Below are 27,422 nucleotides of genomic sequence, written 5' to 3'. Positions count from 1 at the left end.
TGTCATGCATTCCAATCACGAGCACTTTAAGCGTGCCATTGAAGAACTCATTTGTCATCGCGAAGGCCCACCCCTAATCCAGTACCCCTGCACAGGGGAATTTGATGCACTGAAATTAAATTAATAAATAACGTGACGCAAGGCTGAATTGGGGGCTTGTTGGTAATGCATTGCTTGTAGTAACCCTTTTGAACATATCATGGGTCCATGAGACGACAGGACGCAAGAAAATTTAGCGTAGTTTTGGTTTCGGAATTTTACTCATATTGATAAAAAGAAACTCCTCATTTTGCGAAGCTCACGTGATAGTGCTCTGTTACCAAAATTTTTACCTTTTTTTCAGACATACGCTCTCAGGAACAAATGTTCTAGGATGCTCGTAAAGCGATTCAGTCTCATGGTCGCCACAATTAACAGCGATCACGTCATTTCACTAACACAAATTGAAGAATGTGAATTTGTCTTTCGCTTCCATAATAATAGAGCTAACAGCTTCGTTTGCGGCTCACGCAGCCTAGAGACTTTTGGAGTTTAACGTCCCAAAGCATGTAAGGATATGGGGGACGCCTTATTAGAGGGCTCCGGATAATTTCGACCACCTGGATTACTTTAACGCGCACTGACATCGCACAGTACACGGGCCTCTAAAATTTCGCCTCCATCGAAATACGACCGCAGCGGTCGGGATCGAACCCGCGTCTTTCGGGTCAGCAGCCGAGTGCCATAAGCGGTATGCCACTACGGCGGCTTCAAACACTTTTGTCGCCTGGCGGTACATATTCAAACATATTTGTACGATCAGGGGTATGGGTGGAGTGAAGAGGTGCGAAAAATTTCAATAAAAATTAGAGTAAGCATACTCTGCTGACGGAGTTTTCTTCTTTTTTTTTGTACTTCTCGATAACGTCTTTGTTTCCTTTTTTTCGCGAAATCGAATGTACTCTCAGTGATTCACTGTTTCTTCGACGCATCGTCCCGTTGACTCATATAGGAAGACGAGCAGGAAGTCTGCAGAGCGGAAAAATAAGCTTGACATTTTGCTCCGGGCACCTGTTAGCCTTAATGCCGAAGAGGTTCTCTAAGTGATATGAATTGCCCTTATCACTTCTCTGCTCTCACTGTACAGAGCAGACATGCCATTTCAAACGTAAATGCATCTCGTGGCAAGCAAAACAAGCCACAGGCTGAGCCTTCAAAGAAATTCCTCTAACCTGACTTGCTTACAAAACTAGTCTTATCCCAGTGTGACGGAGGGTCAGGGTCAATGAACGAACGAATGGCAGTACCGCGAATAGACGGTCATCTACTATCGCTCGAAGAAGTTCAGAGAATTCGTTTCTCTGAAAAAAAAAAAAAACGTATTATTTATTTTAAAATACTTCAGTCCAACATTTATGGCCAATGCAGGGAGGCTATAGAAATCATGTGAAACAAAGAATGGCATAAGAAAAGCCAGTTAACGAGGTGGAGATGAATAATACGAACAAAAATCAGCAATACTCATTCTCTCTAACAAAAGCTTTTCTAGAGCTTTCATAAAACTAGAGGTCTGGAAAATGGACCCCTGAATAGAGTTCCAGTCGGACACATGTCCGAGGGAAAAAAAAAAAAACTATGCTTGAATTATGATGATGATGATGATGATGGTGGTGGTGGATTTTTATGGCGCAAGGGCAACTGTGGCCAAAGAGCGCCATGGCACAAGATGGTTTCGATTACTCAAGGTAGGGTCAAAGACTCATTTGCCAAGCATTTCACCCTGAATAAGCCGAGCACCAGACCAGAGGAAAGCTTGTACCCATTGTATCAGCGGTGGGTACCCGGCGGCACTGGGGATCGAACCCCGCACCTCCCGCATGCGATGCGGATGCTCAACCACTTTGCCACCGCTGCGGTATGCTTGAATGCCTGTCCTCGCAGAAATTTGTTCAAGCAAATGGCTTCCAGACCGGTGTGATAGTCTTGAGGATAACTATTTGAGAATATCGGGATGAGGTATGTTCAATCTATGAGTTAGAAGTTTACCCACAAACAATAAACAGGACATCAAAATTAACACTCTCCACGAGCCCTGATTCATTTAATAAGCCGACCACAACACGACTAACAAGAAATCGTCACACGGAATCACTAACACCATACAGTACTAGAATAAATGCTTTAAAATAACTGTTTTCCTCGCACAATAACTCAGTGGAATGAACTCCCACCTGAGGTACTAAACACCATCAGTGCCATTGACAAAGTTACTTATTTAGGGCTACTGAGTTGTTTCTTGTTCTTTACTATGTCTGCCCTTGTGTTAATTTGCTGCGATGTAATTTGTCTGCGTACTTCGAAGGCCGTAGATTTTGTTGACTTTCGTTAGTGTCGCAGGTGAATCTGACCTCCAGTGCTTGTTACAAATAAGCCTAATCACTTTCCTGCCTGGCAGCCCACTCACCTGATACTGTTACCTAAGCATGGAGTATGCAGTAGTCTCATATCCTGACACATTTCAGGAGATTCTCATACTGGACTACGCAAAAATAGCTTGTTGCTTCCGCTATGTCACGCACTCTACACTTTTCTGCTGCTGATATACATTTAATGTAATCGACACCTGTATTTGAGAGTGTGTGCCTCGAGATATTTTCGTAAAAAAATAATCCTACGCAGCCGTCTCCTTTCAAAACTTTCGTTTCTTATAAGATAGCAGCTATTCTGACATGTCCACCATTCTTGGACAAAAATTTTGAATATTGGAAAACGGTAAGGTACTGATATGGAAATATTCAAGATAATGGTCCATTGTTCTGATATGTAGTAAAATCTCTTTTAAAGTGTTTCTCATCGGTAGCATCGAACAGTTAAAACTGCCATACAAAACCAATCGGGAAAGCTTTTGACGATTGCAAGAACGTTAATAGCAAAAAAAAAAATGCAAAGCCTGCTGACGAAAGACCTGCGGATATATTCATTGTTATAGTGAAATCTTACGATATATGAAAAAAGTGCGTTCGTAAGCTCTTTCCCGTTCAAAAATGCTTTTGTCCAGGATTGTTGAGTATGAGGGGTTGCGGGTGCTTTTTGCTTTTGATGCCTTTATCCGAATACGCTGCTTAGAGTCGTAATAACGCACTTAAAGTGTCCCGACGCTACGGCAGACCTCGCATGAGTGCTGAAGAAGGACCCATTGTTTTCGCTCGAGAACAATTGGGGACAGAAAAGGCAGGCTCAACATCATTCTCGCGCGATGTGCAGCTATATATGCCGCGTTTAACGCGCAGTTGTTCAACGTTCAGAAGCGTGCTACGGGGATTACCTCGAGTTCATCATCAACTTGGTGTGTTCTTAATATACTTGCGCATAGCACAGCCTTCCCACCAGATCCGTCACTGTTCTTATTAGGGCAAAAATAGGTGGCTTCCTGTTAAAGTTCAGACTCTTCCCAGACCTCCTTCCGGCCATTTTTTTTTCCTCACTGCGTCATATTACGGCATACAAGGGCTGGAAAAATTACTGTATTTATTGTCACGTTGCTGTGGCGACAAGTACGAGAGGTGACATGGACGACAGAATGGCAGGCTGCAGCAAAATTCCACCGAACTTCTCACAAGGCCTCACTGTTGTCGCAAGCGTAAAAGCACTCGGCGGCGGCTCCTAGGTCGTCGTGGTCCGAATACCCTTGTTCTCTGTGTCACTGTTTATAGGCATTACTTGGACCAACGGTTGGTAATCTTCACCAATTATACCAAAGGGTGCAAAGTTTTTCGCTCAATACCTCGAATCTTTCAGACCAATGTAGTAGCGTCCAACACCGATACTCTTAACTATCCCTGTTTTCAAACAAAATAATGACAAGGCTGCACACGGACGACAATATACAAAACGCTGCATTTAAAGACAAAACAGCAAGGCTTATGGGAGCACGGCAAACTTGTCTGCGTTTTCTTCTTTTTCAGTGTTGCCACCTGTCGTGGGATGCAAAAAGCGCGCAGTTACTGGGAGGTTTCAAAAGCATGCCATGAATAATAATAATAATTGGCTTTTGGGGAAAGGAAATGCGCAGTATCTGTCTCATTTATCGTTGGACACCTGAACCGCGCCGTAAGGTAAGGGATAAAGGAGGGAGTGAAAGAAGAAAGGAAGAGAGAGGTGCCGTAGTGGAGGGCTCCGGAATAATTTCGACCACCTGGGGATCTTTAACGTGCACTGAAATCGCACACAGCACACGGGCGCCTTAGCGTTTTGCCTCCATAAAAACGCAGCCGCCGCGGTCGGGTTCGAACCCGGGAACTCCGGATCAGTAGCCGAGCGCCCTAACCACTGAGCCACCGCGGCGGGTAAGCATGCCATGAACGATCGGCTGTGCCAAGTATAACATGGAAAGGCGGGCTAGTTGGCGACTAGTATTAGAATGCATCTTTAAATCGCACAAAAAGGCAAGGGACAAGGAAAAAACCAACAAGACAGTGCCAAGGGCAATTAATCGCCAGTCCGAATTTGGAAACCAAATATATAGTACGCCTAACAAATGTCGGTTACAATCCTGTATCATAGAGACCCTTCCTGACCTTCCAAACTGAGATTTGAAGTTAATACTTGAGCGCAGACTTAAAGCCTTCTTTCACTTTGTAGTCTAAACACATTCAAAACTCAAACTCACGTTCTCAGAAGACAGTTTTCAGTGACATACGCATTTCTTGTTCTTTTCATCCTTACGTTTAGAAAAGAATTCAATGCGATATAGTTTAGTTTTACAGCATCACGTGAGCAGGCTACTATAGCACCGAGCGCAGACGATGATTATACGCGAGCTGATCTTTAAAAGCGGAAGTGTTGACACAGACGAATTCAGTGCAGTGACCGTACGTGATATTTTTACCCGCTTGTTTTTCAAACGCCGCACTTCCTTCTTTCCTTCGAAAAAAAAAAGAAAGGTCTAGTTCGAGAGGAATGTTCAGCCAGATGCACTCACGTGAAAGAAAGTCGACGAACGCTTTCCAAAACACAAATGATTTGGCTCCTATAGCGAGGTTCTTTAATTCGGTCAAAGAGCGAGGCACACATTGCTATTGAGCCCGTCTGGTGCGAATATGTTTAAATGTATTTTAAAGCAGAATGCATTTTCTGGCAATACCTACACGCTGAAACCTGCTGCAGACTACTCAATGACGCCGACAGTGCTGATGGAACGTGGAGCTATACATATGGCTTTAAGACGCTATGCCATCCGAAAATGCTTTGTATCGCATTTCGAGTCCCGGTCGGTTACTCTCTAGTCTGCAAAATGTTACCGACCACTGGAGTTATCATGGGATCGGCGTCGAAGAATACGACGCTCTGGGTGCTGAAATACTTTTCTGTCTAGTGTCACAGATACACCCGTAGCCAGTCGTTGTGACTGCAGTAAGCTGCTATTGCGCAGAAAAATTAGATTTAGCCCCCAACTACAGTGCTCTGTCTTTAATTTGTCAGATACACTAGTTACACAATGATAAAGTGATGTCACGGTGATGAACGACTGCGTATCATGGATGGATCTTTTCCGGACCCTCGGGAAAGCCGTTTTTTTTTAATTGGTTTTTTGGGGAAAGGAAATGGCGCAGTATCTGTCTCATATATCATTGGACACCTGAACCGCGCCGTAAGGGAAGGGATAAAGGAGGGAGTGAAAGAAGAAAGGAAGAGAGAGGTGCCGTAGTGGAGGGCTCCAGAATAATTTCGACCACCTGGGGATCTTTAACGGTGGTCGAAATTATTCCGGAGCCCTCCACTACGGCACCTCTGGGCTGATAGGAGAAGGATGGGGATGTTCTACTCTTTCCTGCACGTCGAGCACAGCCCGATACCTAATATGGCGGAGCCCGTGGTCATCTTTTTGAAGCGGTGTATATTCAAGCGATGGTGAAAAAGTGGCGCACTTCTCTCGAATCACAAGCTATTACGAGCATGCAAATCATTTTTACTCGCGCAAAATGTTAGCTACACACAATCAATATTGGCGCCTCCGGTGGAAGGTACATTACACACTTACGTATTCTTACTTCTGTGAACTAAGGAAATTTTCAGGAACCTTTCTGCGCTGAGAGGAATATCAGCACAGAAGAATGTGGTGAGGAAACAGGGATTTTTTTTTTTTGAAGCGATGTTTATTGCCTCAGGGCATAAAAGCTATGAAGTGAGAGGTGAGTAAGATGCTTAAATAAATGAAAAAAGGTGGGCTGATTTGATCATCTCTCACCTAATAGCTTTTATGCCCTGAGGCAATAAACATCGCTTCAAAAAAAAAAAAACTACTTCGCTGTTGTATGATGGCTGTTAAAGAGTACAACACACTCTCGCGCTCTGCATTGCAGGTCATCGACTTCATCAACTACCATCTGCGATGCGAACAGATCAGATCAGCTTAACATCGTTGAGAGCTTAACCTGAGTCTAATATCGTCGCCAGACATGCCGACAACCCAGCAAAGCAAAAAGGATGAGCCAACGAGGCTTAATATACGCCTTCGCACGTCCGCTCGATTTGACTACGTTAAAACCCTACCATTAATTTTTTTTCACGCCGATCAATACGTCTTTCGCTGCCTCAGAAACACCAGTGTAGCCAGAAAGAGTCACGAAATCATTTTCTATTGAGAACAATAATTGGATGGAGACCTCTTCAGTGTTCCTTTAACGTGACAGGCACAGCGTATCGCTGACGCCACGGCGGCATTACAAACGTGTCACCGGCGAGAGTGCTAGGTCTGTGCCACGAGCCCAATGACGCAAACATGTAGGATAGCATGAAATAAGATGGGAGACGGAGCCTTCTTTTTTTGTTGTTATTCAGTTTATATTTAGCAGATAACCTAAAGTCCGCAGTGGCACATATATCGTGCATTAACGGCAGTAATTCATTTGCCGAGTTTGTAATATAACTACACGCGAAAGTTCCCCTCATTTCTCTGCTAGTCCTTAAAATTGCTTGAAAACTCGTTAAGGGACTGTTTTTCTTTCTAGGTCCTATTTTAGACTGAGAATTCTCGAATGAAACATCACTGAGAGAAAGTAAGTCGTGCACTCCTCATCCTGTGAGTTAGTGACCTGGAGTTTAGTATTGTCACTACTTATTCTTAGTTCCTGGTGCCGAAACAAGCCGTCGGCTCTAAGCCTAAAAAGTGATTCCAATTTTGCATTTTGCAAATGTGAAATAGACGGATACTGATACCGAACATGTCGTTGAGGCCTTCAGGAAGCAGTTTGCCCTTAGTTGAAGACCTCTAGACGCCGAGCTATTTTGGGAGACCAACAATACGCCTTGAATTGAACAATACGCCACCTATCGACAGAGTTCTATATCTGGCCTTTCTTTTATATTTTCCTTCTTTCCGGAGACTGGCAACGACCTATCATGGTCATAACCACCATCGTGAAAAGCAATCCTTCATAAAAGCAAAAAAAAAAGGAGAGCCACACACAACAACAAGACAATCGCATCGACCACGCGGAAAGGTTCGAACCCGGTCAAAGACATGGAGCCATTTGCGATAACCGATTAGATGCATACCTCGCATGCGCGCGCCCGCCCGCACACGCGTCGTCTGCTACAGGGACAGGCAACTCGCCTTCTGCCATCTTCCGCGTTGCAGACGATAAGCATCTTCATCGCCTTGCCGCTTACTCGCCATGTCCAAGATGGCCTCTCCTGAGTTCTATTGTCTCTACGTGCCATGCGTCCGCCACCCCCTGTTCGAAAAGGAGGAAATGAAAACTGTGACTCGTGCGTATCGTCCGAATCACCCACCACATCGCCGTGGCCTCTTCACCTCCCAGCGACGCCCCGCGCCATTCTGCAGAACCACGTCTTCTTTCTTGCCTCGCAGTCCTGGCTACAGGGGCGCCTATTCCGTTCCATACTCCGAACGATATGAGCAGCACACGACTTATAGCGCGAACTATCCACCATGTCCCATTGTCTTTTAGGCGTGCTGCCGGCCAGCCGCCCGCCCGCCTGCCTCTTGGGGCATTGACCGCCCAGCCACGCGGCTGGGCATCGGTCCATACTCGTTATCGAAGACACGGCGCTTGTCCATTAGTGTTGCCCGGCTTCGGCTACTGGGCTGAAGCTTCGTGCGTTACTGAGCGCATTGTGTCTCTCGCTTTGCTGCTGCGCTGGGGAGTCAGTTCCGCGTTGCTGTTTCGACCGTTACACGTGGCGAGCTGAGAACGCATTCCATTGGCGCAGGCGGGGCACGTGACACCAATGTTGGTCCATACGCGGATGCATTACCCTTTGGAATGTCTTACTCTTTCGTATGAACGCATCACATCGTCAATGGACCCAGTCCGCTGTTGAAGCCTATACATCCTCAAGATAGTGCTATTCTGTAATGACCGAAGACGGATATGTTTTGCTGTCTTTCCGAGGGTTGTATGGAATCACTTAACCGCAATTTCACGAAGAACCTACCCTTTGTGTGCACGGATCCACAAGCGATGATGCGCACATGGTAGCCAAACGTGACCTATGTCTTCCTGGAATGATTGCTTCTGTGTTCCCGTGTGCATGGCTCACGTGAGGTCCGTGTGCGATTCTTGAGCGTGTATTCCGCAAAGAATGCTCGTGATTTGCCTGTAATGTATAGCTGTTCGCGAATCACAGCAACGTGGAGAGCGTGCAAGCGTCTTGGCAAGGAAGTGATTCTTAACTTGAGTCCTCTGTGCCCAATGAAGACCCTGTGGAGCTTCGACCATTGGCGTGAGCACGTAGCAACTGATGACATTCCATGCGATCATTAGCGTGCTTTCGGGAAAGCTGTTTTCATATTGTACGGACCCGAGGGAGGAATGCTTGTATTTTATTGCTTTATTTGGTTTTCGTGGCAGGCCGTTAAACAATCCGAAATATGAGGAAATCGTATAGCGAAGGGCCCATGATTTTTTCATGCATATAGTCCAAAGGCCTTTTTCCGGCATTACATAAGTCGGGAGGTGCAAGATTACATAGGAAGCAAATATTGCACCCAAAACATAGAAATACAATACAGATGCAAAAGCACAATAAATTAGATGAATTAAAGACATTTGGTTAATAGGACCAGAAAAAATTCAAAATCAATCACACGCACAAATGGGCGCTTTCTAGAGGGAATTTATGTTAAAGGAGCTCTTTACTTTCAGAACTAAGGCTTTATGGTTTAATGTGGAAACGATGTCTTCTGGTAGCTTGTTCCATAGATATATCGCGAAAAATAATGGTGTGTGATGAAAGATACGTTGGTACCTTTAGTCGTCAGGTAAAGGAAAAGGTTGGTACGCGCAAACATGGGTTAAATTTTGACGAGTTAATCAGCGCTAACACAGTGTGCTGGGCTGATATAACATGTAGCGAATGAGGAATGGCTGTGGTACAGTCTGTGAAAATCAGATAATATAGTGAGAAGTTACGCGATGCTTTGATGACAGTTATACTATAATGATGTGAACAGATTCTAGTTATAAATCTAGCTGCTTTATTCTGCACCGACTCTAGTTTGTTAAGTGCATTTGAAGCCTATTCGAAATTTAAAGATGCGGGTTATATTTTTGAACGGACGAGGGCAGTGAATACTAAAAGTTTAATGGCATGGTTAGCTTAATTGACGAAGGTGATGCCTGATGAAACCAAGAGTTTTAGATGATTTGCTAAAGCTGCATCGACATTACTTTCAATTACTTGGAATTAATTAGTACGAACCGATATTTCACTACTCTTTGAATAAATCTCGCGGCATTTCAAGGTCCTCCGCTATAGAAATTCCGCTGCCACGAATGGGAGCCCAATCCTCGCTTTCGTGCCCATGAAATAAAAGCAATGGTCTTTGAGACACCTCGGTTGTTACATTTTGGCCTTCGAGCCTCCGTATTTTTCACGTTGTTATGCAAACAAAAAATAACAGTTTTATATTGTAGCTGCTGTAGTGTCCTGTTTCTCTCTTTGTCCGTGTCTCAGAGTTCAAGCTGGCCTAAACAGAATTATTTCATCAGGACGCGACAGTGACAGTTCCCATTTTGACACCAGTTGACATGCCTCGGCTTCTTACCTGCATCTTCCAGAAAGCCGCGTAACACCACTACTGATAATTTCGCTATAGCTACTGCGACTATTACCACCACCACCACCACCACCACCACCACCACCACCACCACCACCACCACCACCACCACCAGCAGCAGCAGCACTGCCATCGTTACCACTTGTACTACATTACCAGTACTGATAGTGCTGCTACTCCTGCTACTGCTACGATTGATACAAATGCAACTACTTGTACTCTTATCAGATCAGGGATGCAGAGTACAAGTGAATGACTACGCTCTCTTTGCCGCGGTCATGCTGTCGCGAGCAATACAACTCGCTGCAGCGCGTGTGCATAAAATTGCTCCCAGCTATACAAACAGGAGTGGTCGCGACCGCTCCACTATAAAAGATTCCGGGATCCGCACGACGCACAGGGGATTCATGACATCCTGAGTCACCTTGATAAAGCCTCGGTGGATCTGGTGTGCTTCAGTCTCTTACAGCTGTTGTGCTTGGTACGTTTTTCATACCTTCACAACCTGCTTATACCCCTGTCACACGGGGCTTCTTCTCGGCCTTTGCCGTAAAGTTGTCTTATTGCACTAAAGGAGGAAAACCGAAAAGGAGCAGCGACGCTGCTACACGGCAAATCCAAAGGAGCTAGAACGCGGCCTCCGTGAATGCCAAAAGTCACCGCTGTGTGTGCAGCGGCGCCAGTAACATTATGAAATTAAAGCAGACGGTAGCACTTCAGCTAAGAGTGCTTTCGTTTATGTTGGAAAAAGTAGCTATCACGATAATAAACGAGCGTTCTGACGGTGAGAAACGAATATTTTGAAACAGTTTCTTTTTTTTTTTTTCATCGTTCTCGGTCCGACCACGGTAGGCGCACTTTTCCGTTCGGCTCCTCGTCATGTTCGAGAAGCGTGCTTTGTTGCTCGTGTCTTTGTGCACACAAGCAAACTCAAAACACGCACACAACAAAGAGCAAACGAAGAAAAAACAGCAAAGCGAGATGCGCAAGCACGTGTGTGTCGATGCGGCTGCTGAAAAGCGTTCAAGTCCTTTCTTAGCAGTGTGGATGTCTTTAGTCATAGCCTCCTCAACGGTTAACTGCACTGTAACGCAAAATTAACCATTAATTAAGATAAATTAGATATTTTTTTACGGTTTCAAAACTAAAAATTGCGTCATTTTTTTTTATTCTTTGAGCTCGCTAGCTGGCGCTGCCGTCTGGGTTGCTCCTTTAAGCCTGGACTCCATGTACGCGAAAACTCACGCGAACGCGAAGGCGATGGCGGCGGCGACGGCTGGCATTCGCTCTGTCGCTTGTGGGCAACCTCCATGCAAGCGAAGGCGGCAGGCGACGCGAACCCGCGACGTGCGCAGCGGATTCCGTGCTTTGCGCACTCAAGCTTAGAAACACGCCCGTAACCTGTTCTCTGTCTTAAAATTTTGTGAGTGTGCCTCATAGTCAGGGCCAAAGGAATATTTCCTCTACGGCAGCGGTGTAGCGGCAGTGGAGATAGCCAAAGGCGTGCTTGCGGAGACGAAGTCACATCACGGGTTCACGGGGGAGGTGTGCTTTCGTTCGGTGCCTGTGCACTCCGGCTTAGTAAAAACACTCCCAAAAACTGTTACCGCAACCTGACTGTAAGTGAGCAAACTATAATATACCACTGAGAATGCGCGCCGCGAGTGTTTCTGCACAGTTGGAGCGCAGCGGCACGGTGGATCGAGCGCCGGTACCCGCGGCTCGACACGCATCTCTCCCTGCAGTACGCCCGCTCGCGTAGCCCGCTCCAAATGCTGTTAGCCCTCCGCACCCAACAAGTAGATTGTTTTAATTATTTAAATCGTGCGGGTCTGCCTCTCAGCTACAAAACCAAATATTTTCTCGACGGTGGCGATGACCAAGACTTTCGTGAGATGTACCCGTGAGAAACCGTGGGCAAACCGGAAACGGCTTTGGGGGGCTCCGATTGGCCAGTCGCGTGGGGGACTTCCGGGCGACGAGCGAAATTTTCTGTGGGTGCAGATCCGAGCGACACGGCAAGCGACACATGCATTTTGCTTCGCGCGACGGCGTCGCTTGCCGCCGTCGCCTTCGCGTTCGCGTGAGCTTTCGCGTACATGGAGTCCAGGCTTTAAGCAACTTTAAGGCCGCTGACGGCCGCCTTTATTGCTACGGACCTTTATCTCAAAGGTCTCGACGCTTTGCCGTGTAGATGCGCGTCACGCGCCTTTGGGGCAAAGGACCTTAATTTCTAAGGCCTTACAAGTGCCCGTGTGACAGGGGTATTAGTTTAGATGGATAGCGGTGAGTGCCTTTATCTCTTGTTAAAAGCGTGGCTGTAGTATGTTGTAACCAAGAATGTAAGCTGTAGGCGTTTGGGAGGGGGGGTATGTGTGTTCGAAAATTAGCCACCTGTCACCCAGCTGCCATTGTAAGTAAACACTCTCGTGAGGGTTTCAGCACTGAGGGCTTCAGCACTGAGGGTTTCAGCACTGAGGGTTTCAGCACTAAGGGTTTTGTGAGGGGCTGGCAAAAATTTTGGGAGCATTATTTTTCCATTGTCCTGCAAAGCGTTGTTTCCTTCTTATGCAATATTTTAGGTGTTATAAACGAGGTAAAAGTGTTTTCTCTGAAGCGATATACATCCCAGTACCATTGCTTTCGGGCTATGCCAAAGGGAATGCTAGAGCGGAAGCTTGTTCAGAAGGAAGTTTATGGCTAGCTCAACTTGGGCTTTAATATAATAGCAGAAGATATGCGCTGGAATGCTTTCGGTAGGAAATCGCCGCAGGAGTTAGCAAAAGGGTTATTGTAATCAGAGCGAGATTTTTAAGTCTAGTGACTAGGGCAACCAGAGTTATTGAGGCCAACCGTCTACATTACAAAACTTATAAAAGAGTGCGAGTCCATTGAAGATGCTCTTAAGTTCCTCTGAATCTCCTTTCGGCATCGCTACCGCTCTGATTCTACTGGTCGTACTGCGGACGATAAAAATAAAATGACATTCCAGGATATGAACAAAATTTGAAGCGTGTTCTTTATTGCTACTTATGGCGAAATATGTCATATTGTGCCTTCCAAACCATTCAGAAAAAAACTGTACGTATTACTAGTGATAGTCTTTCCGTTTACAAAGCTGTGCCACTGCTTCGTTAGTGCATGTTCGATATATTATCTATTAAAATTTATTTCAATACAGCTTCGCTATAAATTCTAATTGACAGAAGCCTCTGACAGGATATTCACCCTATTAGATTTCCTTCTCCTACAAATGTTTTGCTCTCATGCGCTTTCAGTAAACTGAGAAAAAGTGTTCTTTAGCGTGCATTTCACTACGAAATAGCGTTCCATTTGTCCTTGTTTTGCTAACAATAAGTTAATTCTTGAGCGCTATCTAATTTAACTACTTTTCTTTGTTTTTAATTTTATGTTTGGGTATCACGAACACTTTTTATTTTTTGCTGGCGTTATTGTTTGACACGCAAAATACCAATATGTGGGATTTTTGCTGATTACTCACTTTGGCACATCGACTTTTGTACTTTGATTCTCATACGAGGTGCTTTTTTACAGGTCTTTGATTGCGGCTGTAGCGAAGAGTGTGATAGTTACATTTAATCTTTGTTCATGTTTCTGGCTTCTTCAGGTATGTTCTATTATAGGTGTTATAGTTTTACTTGGTTTTTATTGTTCCTAAATATTGCACCTAATTCCTTTTTTTATTGCACCTTGTATTTTGTAAAATAAATTAGTATTTATCTGCTGAATACCGCGTTAAAATCATGCGACTTTGGGGCCTTCTTATTTATATCATTATTTATGTGCTTGTCTTCGTCGAACCAAATAATGCGTTATTTGTAATTCATTTCATATTTAAACCTGAACCTTTCTTTTAGAATTCGTGTCGATGTTTGGCTCTACCAGCGGCCTAGGTGAACTTTGGTTTCATCGCCTCTGAATGGAAAGGGTTGGTTCGGTGCATCATTGTGATGCTTTTTCGTTGGGAATTAAACAATTATAACCTTTCCCTGACAAAAGTTTATTTAGACAGTCTATAGACTGGCGTAGACTTCTGTCTATAAAGCCTAAAGACTCTCTATAGACAAACCCTAGAGAAGTCTATAGGCAATACAAATCCTGTACACAGTCTATAGACAATCTCTAGATTTATGACCATACAATTTTAGTAGACTTTTGTCTATAGACAGTCTATAGATTATGAATAGACAAAATTTATAATAATGATGATGGTGATGATAGTGGATTTTTATGGCGCAAGGGCACTGGCGGCCAAAGAGCGCGATGACACAAGGTATTTTTCGTTTGATCAAGGTCGGGTCAGAGACCCATTTTTCAAGCATTTCACCCTGATTAAGCCGAGCACCAGGCCAGGGGAAGGTTGTACAAAACGTATCACCGGTGGCTACCCGGCGCCACTGGGGATCGAACCCCGCACCAATAGACAAAAATAAGTATCTATAGGAAGGCAATAGAGTCTATAAGAAGTCTGCAGACTGTCTATAGACCATTTTTCTAAGGGATCGTTTCCGCCAACCCCGATTTCACCTCCAACCTTCGCGCCGAAGGAGTTGCTCACGCTGGACGATTGGTTCGCTGCCAAAGAACTAGAAGCGGGTTTGGTGACACGGGCTTTGAACTCGCCCTGGGGGTGGGGGGGGGGGGGGAGGGGGGGGAGGCAGTACCTTTTTTCTTGTTGACCCAGATTTGCGCTGCATACGGCGACTGGGCCAAGGCTTCGAAAAACGTTCCAGGTCACTCGGAATGCCTTGGTTTTCCTCCACCCCTTTATATCGCCGACCCTGGCCCACCGTTTGTTCTCTTCTTCGACGATTCGCACGCAGGCTATAACACTAAATCACAGAGCCGCCGTAGGGGGTAACACCTTTGAGAGATAAAGAAAGGAACAGGGAAAGACGAATTGCAAAACAGCATGCCTCTCATACAGGCTATGTTTGGGTCAGTTTATTTCCATATATTTCGAGGCTCTAATGAAATTGGACCGTGCTTTTATTGATTGCATGCAAATTACAAACATTTAAAAATACAATACGAAAGACGTTTTGCGTGCAAAGAACAGACAGGAATAATGTATTTAAATGGGCTGCTTAGAATTTATTTAGAAAGAGGTGAGCTGTTTTTGAGGCCATGGTAGGCATGGGGGAATGACACTTTGTATACTATTTTTACTGTCTTTCTACAGGAAAGAAACTAAATACGATAATTTTTTCAGATGCGACATAATTTAGAAGAAATAATAAGGAAATACAACCATATGCCGCCGGTGGCATTTGCTTGAGTTTTCTTCTGTGTTCTTCCAAACTATCACGTGTCTAAAGGAATTCCTTAATTTCCTGTTATCAACAAAAGCCCTAATAAAAACAGCATAAAAAGTCGCATTCCTCTATTGCTTCCGCCGCCCCAAAGACTGCTGGCTTCTTTCTGAATGTGTTTTATACAAGCGAATCTTGCATGGGCCTTTGTGAGCGAGGTAAAATACTGATGCCCAATACACATGGCTTTAGGGAAAGCTTATCGACGGAAACTGCACTCGTAGCGGAGAAAGACCTAATCTTACAATTGTTTTGGAGCAGCAGCTCACTTTTCGAATTTCAGTCAAATTCTTAAAAACGTATGCGACAAAGCTAGTGAACTCATATGAGGAAGTTGTCTGCTCTTGAACTCAAAGGTATTCGTGGAAAATTCCTTGAATTAAGCTTGATGTACCTTCAAACCCACGCGTCCAAGTATATAGGAGCTCCAAAGAATGAGCTTTACCATTCCAAACACAGTCGTGCTGGTGTGATGCAAAGTAGCATTTTAGGTCCGGTACACCATTTCCTTCACCGCAACAATAAAGTGTGTGCAATTAAACACTTGTATTTCGTCCTTTACGCTGACCGCGCCAGTTCATTATTCGCTGCCGCACATGTGTTCCGTCACGAGGATAGAGAATAACACGAATAGTACTGGAAGTGATCACGCTTGTCATCTTCTGGGGCCCGTGTAGGGTTGCTTAAGGTCACCTCACGCCAGTAATCGGCATTGTTTCATTCACTTGGGTAACAATAAACACTTGTAGCATAATTTAACCAGTACTTTACTGCGTTAGTGGGTTAGATAGGTTAGCAGTTATTTCGTTGTCCAATAAGTGAGCAAAGTTAGGCAGCTGCTTGATTATTTATTTATTCGGGCCTCAAGCCGAGTACATCCCTCTCACAACCTCATTAACGGCACGCTAGTTCCTCGAACTTCGAAGTATAAGGACTATTTAGAGAAACTCGGTAATTAGCGGACACGAGCCCATAAGGGACCCTTGTAATGCGTCTACTTCGGGCCCCCAAATACGAGGAAAAAAAAACGAACAAATACCAAGCGAATTTGTTTCCCCGGAAAAAGTTTGCCTTGTTGACATTTGCTATGGGCGTGAAAGGCAAGATTGTGCCCGAATCAATATTAGCTTTGATGCGTTTCATTAAGCAGTGCTATCAGTTCGATTTTCAAGGCTGCTATTATTGCACAGCGTCGATTAGAACCTTGTTGTTTTTCGTACTTCGTGATGGCGTGTCGGTGTCACGGCACATCATCACGCAATGTATCGGTTTTATTTTCTTAGTGGAAGAGTAGCTCTGACGTCTTGCGGACGGCGAGTGCCACAGTCGCAATTCCGTCCTGTCATAATTCTTCACCGGTTGACAAGCAACAACAAAGACCTATACTGGACGACATGGCCAGGATCAGGCATGGTGTCGCTGGATACCTGTGAACAGTGCAGAGGACCAGTGAACCTATGCTGTAGTCAAGGCACAACCCACTAGGCAGCATCATTGAAGGTCGATTAAAGAAATGGATACGCTCACGGGAACAGCAGTTGGCCACCCTGGCAGCCATCTCCAATTGGAATTATTAATCAGGGGGGCTTTTTATGCAGTGTAAGTGAGCATGGATGATGATGATGATGATGTAAAAACAGCGACATGTTCGATTTTTTTAGTACGGTGTACAATCGTTCAAAATTGCATAAAACAAGAACCATCATACAACTTGAAGAACCTTTCCTTCGGAATTGAAACTTTAGCGACATTAAATGCCTGTAAATGACTTCAGAAACATGCTCTGAAATGGAACATTTTATGTGAAGATTTCAAGGAAAATAATTGCCGCAATCACATGCATTGCAACTACTGCACGGGTAGTTGTGTTCCACACTTTGACCTATTAGCAGTTTTAAAGAGAATACTTTGACCTGCTCGCATGGGAAATTTTTCGCGCTCATGTCACCCATAATAAAGTAAGCCACATGTGTCAGTGCACCACCACTGGCCTAAGTAGATGCACTGGAGCCAACTCCCCCAAAACTGCAATTTAGTACGCACAGTTATTGCCTATCAATTTTAACTCTCGTTCATTTTTACACTTTAGCTAGAAGCTGTTGCTTCCAGATTCAAGCGTAGGTTTGAGAGTTCTAGTAGAGGAAAACGTAGTTATGCGGTGTAATTTATAGCAACCAATCCGATTTCTCTGGCTGTTGAAATGCATTGCAACTAACCTACACGCCGATCGCGCAGGTGGCAGAAGTTCTGTCGGGCGATTCATGTGCCATATCTTTTTACTAAGCTACCCAAAGCATATATCGAACATGGCATGTGTCTCGATGTACCTACGAAACAGAAAACAGCTAGCCTTAAAGGTTCTATTATGATGTGCTTGATGGAAAAGAAAACGATTCAATATGGCCGTGCACGTAATTTTTATGCATATATACTTTATATGTTCATTCCTGGTTGTCCTATAGCTACTTTCGATTTAGATTTATGTAAGTTTCATGTCCCAAAGCGACTCAGGCTATGAGGGATGCTGTAGTGGAGGGCTCCGGAAATTTCGACCACCTCCGTTCTTTAACGTGCACTGGCATTGCACAGTACATGGGGCTTTAGAATTTCGAGTAACTTTCATGTTCGTTATACATTGTATGATAAATGTATTTTGCACCTGTATTGAGTGCTGCTATCACCAGCCCACTTTTGTTTAGTGAATAAGCTTGCCCATTCCGACCATGTTGTAAATCAAAAAGGAAAAATCAATATTGTCGTCCGTATGGCACTCAGGGCCGCTTCTAGTTGCAGTGAATATTTGAGTGCGCGAACTTGAGAAAATAAAATATGTTTCAAGGCAATGGGTGACGACTGCTAACTGGGCGGAAAAAGAAATTAAAATAGTGAGCTAAAGGCTGACATCTTGTTGCCTCCGAACATGAGGCATGATTGCCGATTATTGGCAATTTTTAATTCACATCCGACTGCCCTGCCGCCAGGTTTCGTAACTTTCGCCAACATTGAACAACGTAAGGAACAAAGTTGCAACTTTGAGGCAACAACTCGTGCGTGCGAGCAACCTTAGATTCCTCCTCTTGAGATAACGACACGGCAAAGCAGTCATAAAAATGCGCTCAAAGAGAAACACACATCACACAAGCGTGCTTTTGTCACACGTTCGGAAAGTCTTTAAGAGCAACTTGTTTTGATTCAGAACGTTAACCCTCTTAGCTAGAACATCAAAGGAAAACATTTCCCTTTATTTGCATAGACTTGGCTTCGATTGCCTTAAAGAATCGCGCCCCACGTCACGAAACCGCGGTGACGTCAACGAGATGCCGCGGACCTTAACCTCAGCCGACACAGAAGACGCGCACAAAGGAAGCACGAGGATAGACTAAAGGTAGAAAAAAAGCATAAAAAAACAACGGAAACCGCCTCCTTGCCTAGCAGATAAAATGAAAGCGGAAGCGTTTGGACTCGGCTCTTTCGTGTGGGTAGTAGTAATGTCTGGAGTGCGCCGACGACCCAGCGCAGCGCCGCGAGCGACGGTTTCCGAGTAAAAGAAAAAGAAGTCACGGCGACATTCAAACCGAGCAGAAGCCGAAAGCCGAGCTCAGCGCGGGCTCGCGTGCAACTTGCCCAGCGCCTTGCGTCAGCCAACGAAAAAAAAAGAATCACGTGACCCGTTTCGCGCGCTTCCATTGGCTCTAGACGTTGCTCCGCAGCGCCCCCGCACCGGTTTGTCCGCTCCTCGCCAGCGCGTCGTCTGCTCTCGATGGCTGGCCGCCCGGCGTCTGCTCTGGTTTCCACGTTCAACGACGCCTTCAGATTGGCCATATCGACAGTTTTTGCGTCGTATCGATGAAGGATAATCGATTAGCATACGCCCTCGGCTAAATTAGCGGCTCCCAGTTCCCGCGGTGCCTGCGACGGGCGTTCCAGAAGGTTAGAAGAAGAGGCCGTGCTTTTCCGTACGCGTGTCAGTTCGAGATGGGCTCGTCGTCTGGCATCTGGGTGTTCGGCTACGGATCGCTGGTGTGGAACCCTGGGTTCGACTTCGTGCGAAGCCAGATAGGCTACATCCGTGGCTACGACCGGAGGTTTTGGCAGGGCAACGACAAGCATCGTGGAACACCGGACAAGGTTGGTGGCACACATCATTCTTCTTTTTTTCTCTCCCTGTCTCTCCGTTATAGCGCGTACGCGGGGAGCGCCCCTGGCTGTCACTGCAGCGAAACATCTGTTGCAGACGGTTTGCGTGGCATTAGAGGAGAGATTTGCAGCGAAGGCAGGTGTGTCCTCCACGTCAGGTTATTTTTAGCTGCAAATGAGACTGCCTACTTGCTAGAAAGCAAAGAAACAGAATAGTTAATCCTCGCCTTGTCAGATTTCGGAGTGGCTTGTTTTTGTAGTTCGGCTTGGAATGATTCCTTTCCAAAAGGCTAACTATGTTCCCGATAAACACGCCATTAGATCGCTAACTGTGGAAGTAGAAACAAGATTGATGTTGATTCGTTCAGTACAGCTGTTGCTTCTGCTCTATTGTTACTTCACTTACGTTGTTTGCTTGTTTCGTGTGTACATGACTAGGCGCCCACAGCTTTCAGTGATGAAAGCAGGTATACGTTTCACGAGCAAGTTCAGCTGCTCCAGCAATTGTTTACGATTCTCCATCATCCCGGAACTTCTGCAAGACTGTGTTGTCACCGTACAACACGAATATGCGTGTGCTACGACACACATGTATGTTTGGAAACGTTGGGCTATCTACAGCGATTTTTTTTAACCCTGTTCTCTTGTTTCGAGGACTTCACGTGGGGGTTTCCAACTGCTTCTTTTCGCACGTGCTCATGACTCACCATTTATTCTTGCATTGTTCTTATCACACCGATCACAGCCGGTTTGACAGACTGAATAAGCGCATTGTCTATCCCCAAGGCCAAGTTGGAGTTGCTCGGTGCATTTTGCCACTGTTTTGCTGCAAAACAGTTTTCTGTTGAGCGCCGGTATTCCATAGGAAAGCTTACGGCTGTTCCGAACGTCCGTGGTTACTGCAAGCGTACTAGCTGGCTTGGCTTTTAATTACACATTACAATTGCTAGCCCCCGCGCTAGCAAATACAAATGTCATTCCAGGAGAACTAAATATCGCCGCCTTTCGCCTGACATACTGTGCGGCTTGGATGAAAGAGCGAATTTTCCCCTGTAGTCTAAATTCAAATGACGCGGGACGGCTTCAGAGTTTAGGAGATATGGCCGTTCGTCTTGCAACATCGGGTCTAGCGTGAAGCGGATATTTTGCAGTCGCCTCTGCATGCTAACGGAAACTCCACTGGGCGTGGAGCCAGCAAGCATTTCCTTGATCTGCATGGAACGAGCGTGAGAGTAAGCAGAATTTTCCGCGGGATATCCCAGGGCGGTTCGGGTGACTGCAGGTCTCGAATGCAAGACTTCGATCAGGCTTGTACGCGGGGCCTGTTCCGAACCATTAAGCTGAAGGCAACAGCTCAGGTTACGCCGGATGAGAAACCCGACACGGACGGAAGAATATCGGAGGAGGAACATGTTCTATTTTTGAGCAGAGCCATTTTTAACGAGTGAAGAGAGTCACAGAAATGCATTGAGCAAATGCAAACCTCAGCAAACGCATAAATCTCCCCATGGGTGAAAGAAATCGAACCCTTTCTACAAGCACCCTGTGCTACTTTCCCCTTCTCATTGCTGAATCTTTCTTTCGATGTGATCTGTGTTGTACAACACTCTTATTGAGATGTATCCCTAATTGCATCGTTCCGACATTCTATTTAAAGTTGATTTACAGGTTTGTAAGTAGTGTAATGATTTGTGGAAAGGATTTCCTGGTTAACAACTGCCAACCTAATTAAATTTATAACTTGGCACCTCTAGATGCTAAACATCATCGCGAGGTTCTGGAATTCAAAGTGTCCTGTCCTTGCATGCTTATTTAATGTCCATTCAACCTCCTGACCTTTACGAGGGCTGCAAAAACAGCAGGGCAAGCACTTATATAGAACGCTTATATAACAAGTATATAAAAGCAAAGCATATGTAACAAGACGTGTATAGGAGGCGCATTCTGTTCGATGCGATGAAAGCACATAGGAGACATCTTTCTCTTTTGCTCGCGGAGCGTTATGTATGTCATCTTTTATTTAATTCTAGAACAAATCGAGGGCTTTAAACTACACCTTGTTTTATTCGACTATTGCTACTCAATTCGTTCTGCTACTTACTTTTCCGGAATTTATTTTCCTTTGAGGCCAGAAAATCCCCTTCACAGTGATTTTAGAATTGCTATTATTACGCCGTCGCGCTGTGAAGGTCCTTCACAGTGTAGTAACCCAATGGTCGTGGCGTTCGCTTACCGAGCATAAGGACATGGGACCGAATCCCGGTCACGACAGCGTCATTTCGGTGGACGAGAAATGTGAAAATTCCTTTGTGTTCTGTGCAGTGTCAGTGCACGTCAGCGAAGAGCACAGTCGATCGAAAATAATACGGAGCCCTCCACTAATGCGCCTCTTTCCTACTCACTCCCTGCTTCATCCCTTTCCTCACGGCGTGGTTGAGGTGCCCACCGAGAAGTGAGGCAGTTACTGCTCATTTCGCTTCCTCATATAACATGTGCTGACGTTTACTCACATATGCGTGACGCCTGTGATATCTTCACACTTCCCTGAACAGTTCTGAGTTTGCTTCTAGTAACTACACTCTAAACAGGAAGGAATAGAAATGGAGTAAGCTGCCCTCTAGCGGACTTCCTTTCATAAAAGTGTGCGCGCTAGAGGACAACTGACTCCATTTTTAGTACTCCCATATAGGCGTATTTGTTACAGCGTATCAGGAGCTCTAATACCGTTTCAATATTTGTTTGTCATAAATTCTTGCATGGTTTCACTATTGTACAGAACACAAGGAATAAAAAGCACTGTTTTTTGAAACCAGTACAAACAGCATAAGAGTTTTGAGCAAATGCGCATGCGCGGAAACTTACTGCTTACTTTGAACGGCTATTCGACGCCCTTATCCGGTGACATGTTTGAGGTATCCATTTTCTTTCTGAATTTTTTTTATTTCCTAAATTTAATGGGTGTCTAAAATGTAGCAAGAAAAATTCAGCCATAAGTTTCCGTCTCGTCTCTTTCGCTTGAATCATGTCCGCGTTTTCCACACAGGCGCAGTCATGCAAAGTCTATGAGCATGAGTGGCATTGTTGCTTACACTTCATTGAACGCGTTCCCGGTCACACCAGACCCTACCACCATTGGGACGCAGCAAAAGCGAAGTTCCCTGTGATCGTTATATATTCCTGTTAACGCCCCGAAACGGTATGGGTTGAGAAAGGGCTAAGGACTGTTCATTCTAGACCTTCACGCGCGCTAAGGGCTAAAGTAAGGAAGATGTGAAGTGTGGGCAGGGAAACAAAGAAAGCAAATGAAGGAGCACTCTTTCGTGAACGGAATCAGGATTGCCGCTGGGAGGCGACAAGGTCACCCAGGCCGCCGTTACAGCCGAAACAATGCGGGCGCTCATAAATGACCCAAGAACCGCCACAGAAGGGCGTCGACGTCATTGGCGAAGAAGCAAGGAAAGCAAAAGGAATGAAAACGAGTATTCGATTGCCTCCATGGCCGCTCAATGAGGCGTTCAGTGTTTCTCGGGTCCGGAGGCTAATTGCGCGCAGTGCCGCACGAGGGCTGGGAAACCCTGCGAGCGGTAGAACTCCTGCGCTTATACGTTAGATTAGGAGGGGTTAGCCGAGGGCGTGTAGAAAGGAAAGGCGCTGTAGCTGTCTCATCCTTTGTGGACACCTCGACAGCGCCATGTGTGATGGGGACGAACGCGGTGCAAAGAAAACATTGAGAAAAGAATTGCAGAAGCATACCAGGAACAGTCTAGGGCGTGTGCGGATGCGCACAGCTCTCGCTGTGACCTTGCACCTTGAAGATTTTCTCTGTGTGTCAGGGTCAACTGAGAACGACATTGTTTATTATTTTACCTCATTACGTGTTTTGCCTGTATTTAAGACGCCGGGAAGGATTATGTTCTTGTTGAAGTATTCGATCTCTCTTCGGTCCTTATTGGAGTGTTAACACGCGCACTGGTTTTGAGTATTTCAGCTGACAGAACTGCTTCATACTCGTAGAATACCGTTGTCTGGAGTCATCTTTCTCTGTGGTGATGCTCAAAGATTTCTAATTTGCATTTGAGTTCATTTATTCTTGAGTGTGACGACGTTTCGCCAAAGAAGGCTTCGTAAATGTGGCGCTTTGCATCTACTTCTCTCCTAATGGGACAAGCGCAACAGTCGCAGCTGTGACTTTATAGTGCACTGCGCGCAATTCATCCAGGTCTAAGCAGGACGGCCCGACGGTCGGCCGACCTTCGGGGCCTTCAACGGCCCGTACACACGCACTCCAGAATAATATACACTGCTGCACTCAAACACACACGCACGCACTCGCAGACACGCGCTGCCAACGAGCACAGGCCAGCGCTTACGGCCAGCGAAGCCATAAGCGGGTGGTGAAACGAAGCTCCCTCCCGCCTCGGCTGCACTGCTAGGCCTGGTGATGGCCACCGGGCATGCAAAGCGGGTCGATCCCGCAGGGGGGGACGGGACCAATTAGCGCGGCCATGCACAGCGGACCCCCTTTCCCAGCCTCCTCCTTGCCACCTTTATATTCCTCAGGGTCGTGAGCTCCGTTGTCTGTCGCTACTATATGCACATGGTATATGTCTGTTAGTGTCCTAAGAGAAAGAGCGGGGAGGTTAACCGGAATAGCCTGCGTGTGCGTGCGATACGGAAGGACTGGTCAGGAGGATGCCTCCTTGGGGCCCGATGAGTCGGCCCTGATCAACGGCTGCTTGCGAGTGCGTGCTGCCTAACAGGAAGGGGTTTTGGTCCCACGCCGACGAAGACTGACGGAGAGGCGGTGTGGGACTAGCTCGCGCGGCGGAGTCGCCGAGGTGGCCTCATACGAAGCGCACTCAGTGCATATGGAATGCGCATTGCCTCGTTTGCATCGAATGGGATCACCGTGGCTCGTATCACTGAGGGAAGGAACAGACATGGCAATACGGCAGTTGAGCACCTCGGCTTAGCTTCTGTAACGTGTATTGGTCGTCTACCGGGCGTCCGGATAGGTGAAAAATCTCCCCTGCCTTCTAGAACGAAGTGTAATTGGTAGTTGACTGAGTTGAGGTTACTTACAGTTACTCTGCCGGTAGCTGCTCAACCGTAGCAAGAAGTAGATCTTAATTAAGATCTGGAGTATGAGGCACAAATGGGCTACTTGGCAGATCTACGTCGCCATGCATGCAATCACCCACAATAGTCGTGAACCGCTGGTGTCACCACCTGGAGGTCACATGGTAGCTCTGCCTTCCGATAACGTGCATACTGTAAAGGGCGGGCAAGATATGAAAACAAAAAGGAACCTTGGTGTTGTGGCGCCTCAGTACTAAGTCGGGAAGTCCGAAAAGTGTCCATCTTCGTATTGAAAGCTCCCAGGCCTTTCATCCTTCTTTGGCCCGAAGGAAGACACCTTCTTCCCTCTGAACAATTCCCGCTTCGAGGCATATTTGTACCACATGACCATCTGAACTCTCCGTTCTCCGCCCCACATAGCCAACGAGTGGGGTACTTGCAGCACATTTGACAGCGCAAAGTGAACAACGGGCGGGAGGACAGATCACACCCACTGACCACCGTTCGAACAGGAAGACTCGTCTACGTCTGGGCAAATGCGGTCATCACTGGCACGGAATACATTGCCGCTTACCCTTGCCATGAGGATCCCGGATAGGTGTGAGGCAGGGGAAGGGTGTGGTAAAAAGTAGGAAGCGTATAGGCCACGTATGACCACAGAGCGGCTCACTTATTAGCATCTTAATGCGACAGTTGAGTACCTTGGCCGTGCGGGTTACTATAGAGGAACGAGTTGTATGTGTGGGCACATATTCTACTGTTGCTGTGTTGTGCCGAATCGCATACGCCCTTTTGGCATGTGCACCTGTTCCTTTGCGGGCGTTCTTTGGAATGTACTGCGATGGAAGTGGCATCATAGCTTATCGTGATTGTCACCGTGGGCCCGAGCCAGGACAATTCGGGCCATGAAGCGGGCTGCGGTAGTCGTTTGGCCTAGCTTTCAGCTATCCATTCACGCACCTTACACAGCGTAAAAGTGGCAATATGGGATGTCCTTTTCCACGTCCCTTGCTCCGTTCTGTGCTTTGGCACGATCAAGAATGGGCAGTGGGTGCTCTTGAGGATGTGCCACCTGTGGCATTGTGCTCTATACGTTTCGTGCCTAAGCGGAAGTTATTGGGGTTCGTGATGACTGAGTTTGCCTTCCAGAGGACCTACTTGGACTCACGACAGTGGAAATGAGAGAAGAAAAACCCACATTACAAAATGTCGCAAACTGAGCGTCCGGGACGCTCATAAGCTTGCCCCACCACAGCTAGTTAGTCTTCCGGTTGGGGCGGCGCCAACCAGGCGTTCCAGGATGGAGGAAGAGGGTTGGGCAAGTGGTTGTATTTGATGAGAACTAGTGGTTCGTCTGGAGGTCACCAAGCAGGAAGGGGCAGCGAGCCAGGAGGTGCCGGCTCAAAATGATTGAAATTTAACGAAAAGCGCAGATGTTATGACAGCGCGGTCTCGGGAACAAAGTTATTGCGAGGCTTGTCCAACGTTTACGGGAATCGCCCAATGTGGAGAAGACTTGTAATAAGAGCGTATTTACTCATTGGCATCTACCCAAGCGCATTCATGCGGCTACAAAGGAAAGCTGTAAAGTTTTCACACAAACTTCGTAGTTGAAGAGAAATGCGTCCTGGTACGGGATTCGAACCCGGGACCACCGCCTCTCCTGGGCAGCTGCTCCACCATTTGATTGATCCGGGATGGCTCAATTGGTAGAGCGACTGCTGCGAACAGGTGGTGTTCCCGGGCTCGAACCTCGCACCAGGACGCATTTTTCTGAACTGTGAAATTTCTGTGAAAACTGTATAGCTATCCTTTGTAGCCGCATGGCTGCGGTTGGGTGGATGCCAGTGAGTAATTACTCCCTTATTACTCATTTACTCCACCTTGGGGCTTCGCCTAAAACATTCGACCAACACAGTTCCCACTTCGAGTTATTGATCAATTCGCTCTCGCCCAACAATAAGCTTGCAGTCCCGGTTAGCTCAGCTCGTAGAGCGGCTGATTCGGTGAAGCGGTGGTCCCGGGTTCGAACCCCGGGCCACGACGAATGTTCTTTTAACTACGAAGTGTCTGAGAAACTGTATGGCTTTCCTTTGTGGCCATATGGCTGCTGCTGGGTGGATGCCAATGAGTAATTACTCTCTCATTATCAGTATAAGGCTACATTCATTTAAGACAAGCACGGAGGAAAACAAAGTTTACAGTCGGGAAAATTAGAAACCACAACTGATAAAGGAGAACACTAGTGCTGTCAAGACCGTTCACAAAGGCAGCAACCCCAACGCATGTGCTGCATTCCAGCTAGAATTTCGAAAGACCCAAATAGTCAATCCGGTCTCTGGTAAAGAGCCGTCTTAATTCTAACCGGAAAGTTCACATCACCGTTTGAGAGTAATTGGTGCTACGCTATCTTCACATCAGCTTCAGCCTAATTACATATCTATAAACGAGCTAGGCCTACCCGTCTTTAAACTCCACTATACTCTCTTCAAGACCAAATTTGTTTGTCAAACCTCCGGCAGGGGCGCCCATGGCGATTCGCTGTGCACGGGACGTTTTTGCAGGTCTTGGCTCGCCCAGTGACCGTGCGAAAGAGAGCTTCGCGCGAAGCTGAGTACGGATGAAGACGCTTGCGTGCCGCGTTGCCGTTAATACGCCAGAGACGATGACGGCGGCTGGACTGGCGCCGCAGGGAAGCGGTTTCAGGGGCTGCCTTTTTGCGCTCGCCCCGTGTGCGTGCTATGCAACCCGTCATTTAGCCATCGTGCATCCCCGGCCCCGGGGCGAGTCGGAGCGGGTCTCTTTCTGAG

At 46.3% G+C, this 27,422-nt stretch overlaps 1 protein-coding gene across 1 annotated transcript in view; it reads left to right on the top strand.

Moving 5' to 3' along the window:
* Positions 1-19,134: 19,134 nt before the first annotated feature.
* LOC144104666 (glutathione-specific gamma-glutamylcyclotransferase 1-like) overlaps positions 19,135-27,422 on the top strand; it is a 34,050-nt gene continuing 25,762 nt past the window's right edge. Inside the window, exon 1 of the mRNA XM_077637806.1 lies at positions 19,135-19,524. Within this exon, the coding sequence (XP_077493932.1) occupies positions 19,372-19,524 (153 nt within the window). The 5' untranslated portion in view covers positions 19,135-19,371. The remainder of the gene's footprint in view (positions 19,525-27,422) is intronic.

The sequence above is a fragment of the Amblyomma americanum genome, chromosome 9 (assembly GCF_052857255.1).
Source record: "Amblyomma americanum isolate KBUSLIRL-KWMA chromosome 9, ASM5285725v1, whole genome shotgun sequence".
In the NCBI taxonomy this organism is placed as follows: Eukaryota; Metazoa; Arthropoda; class Arachnida; order Ixodida; family Ixodidae; genus Amblyomma; species Amblyomma americanum.
This window is presented reverse-complemented; position numbering and strand designations above follow the sequence as displayed.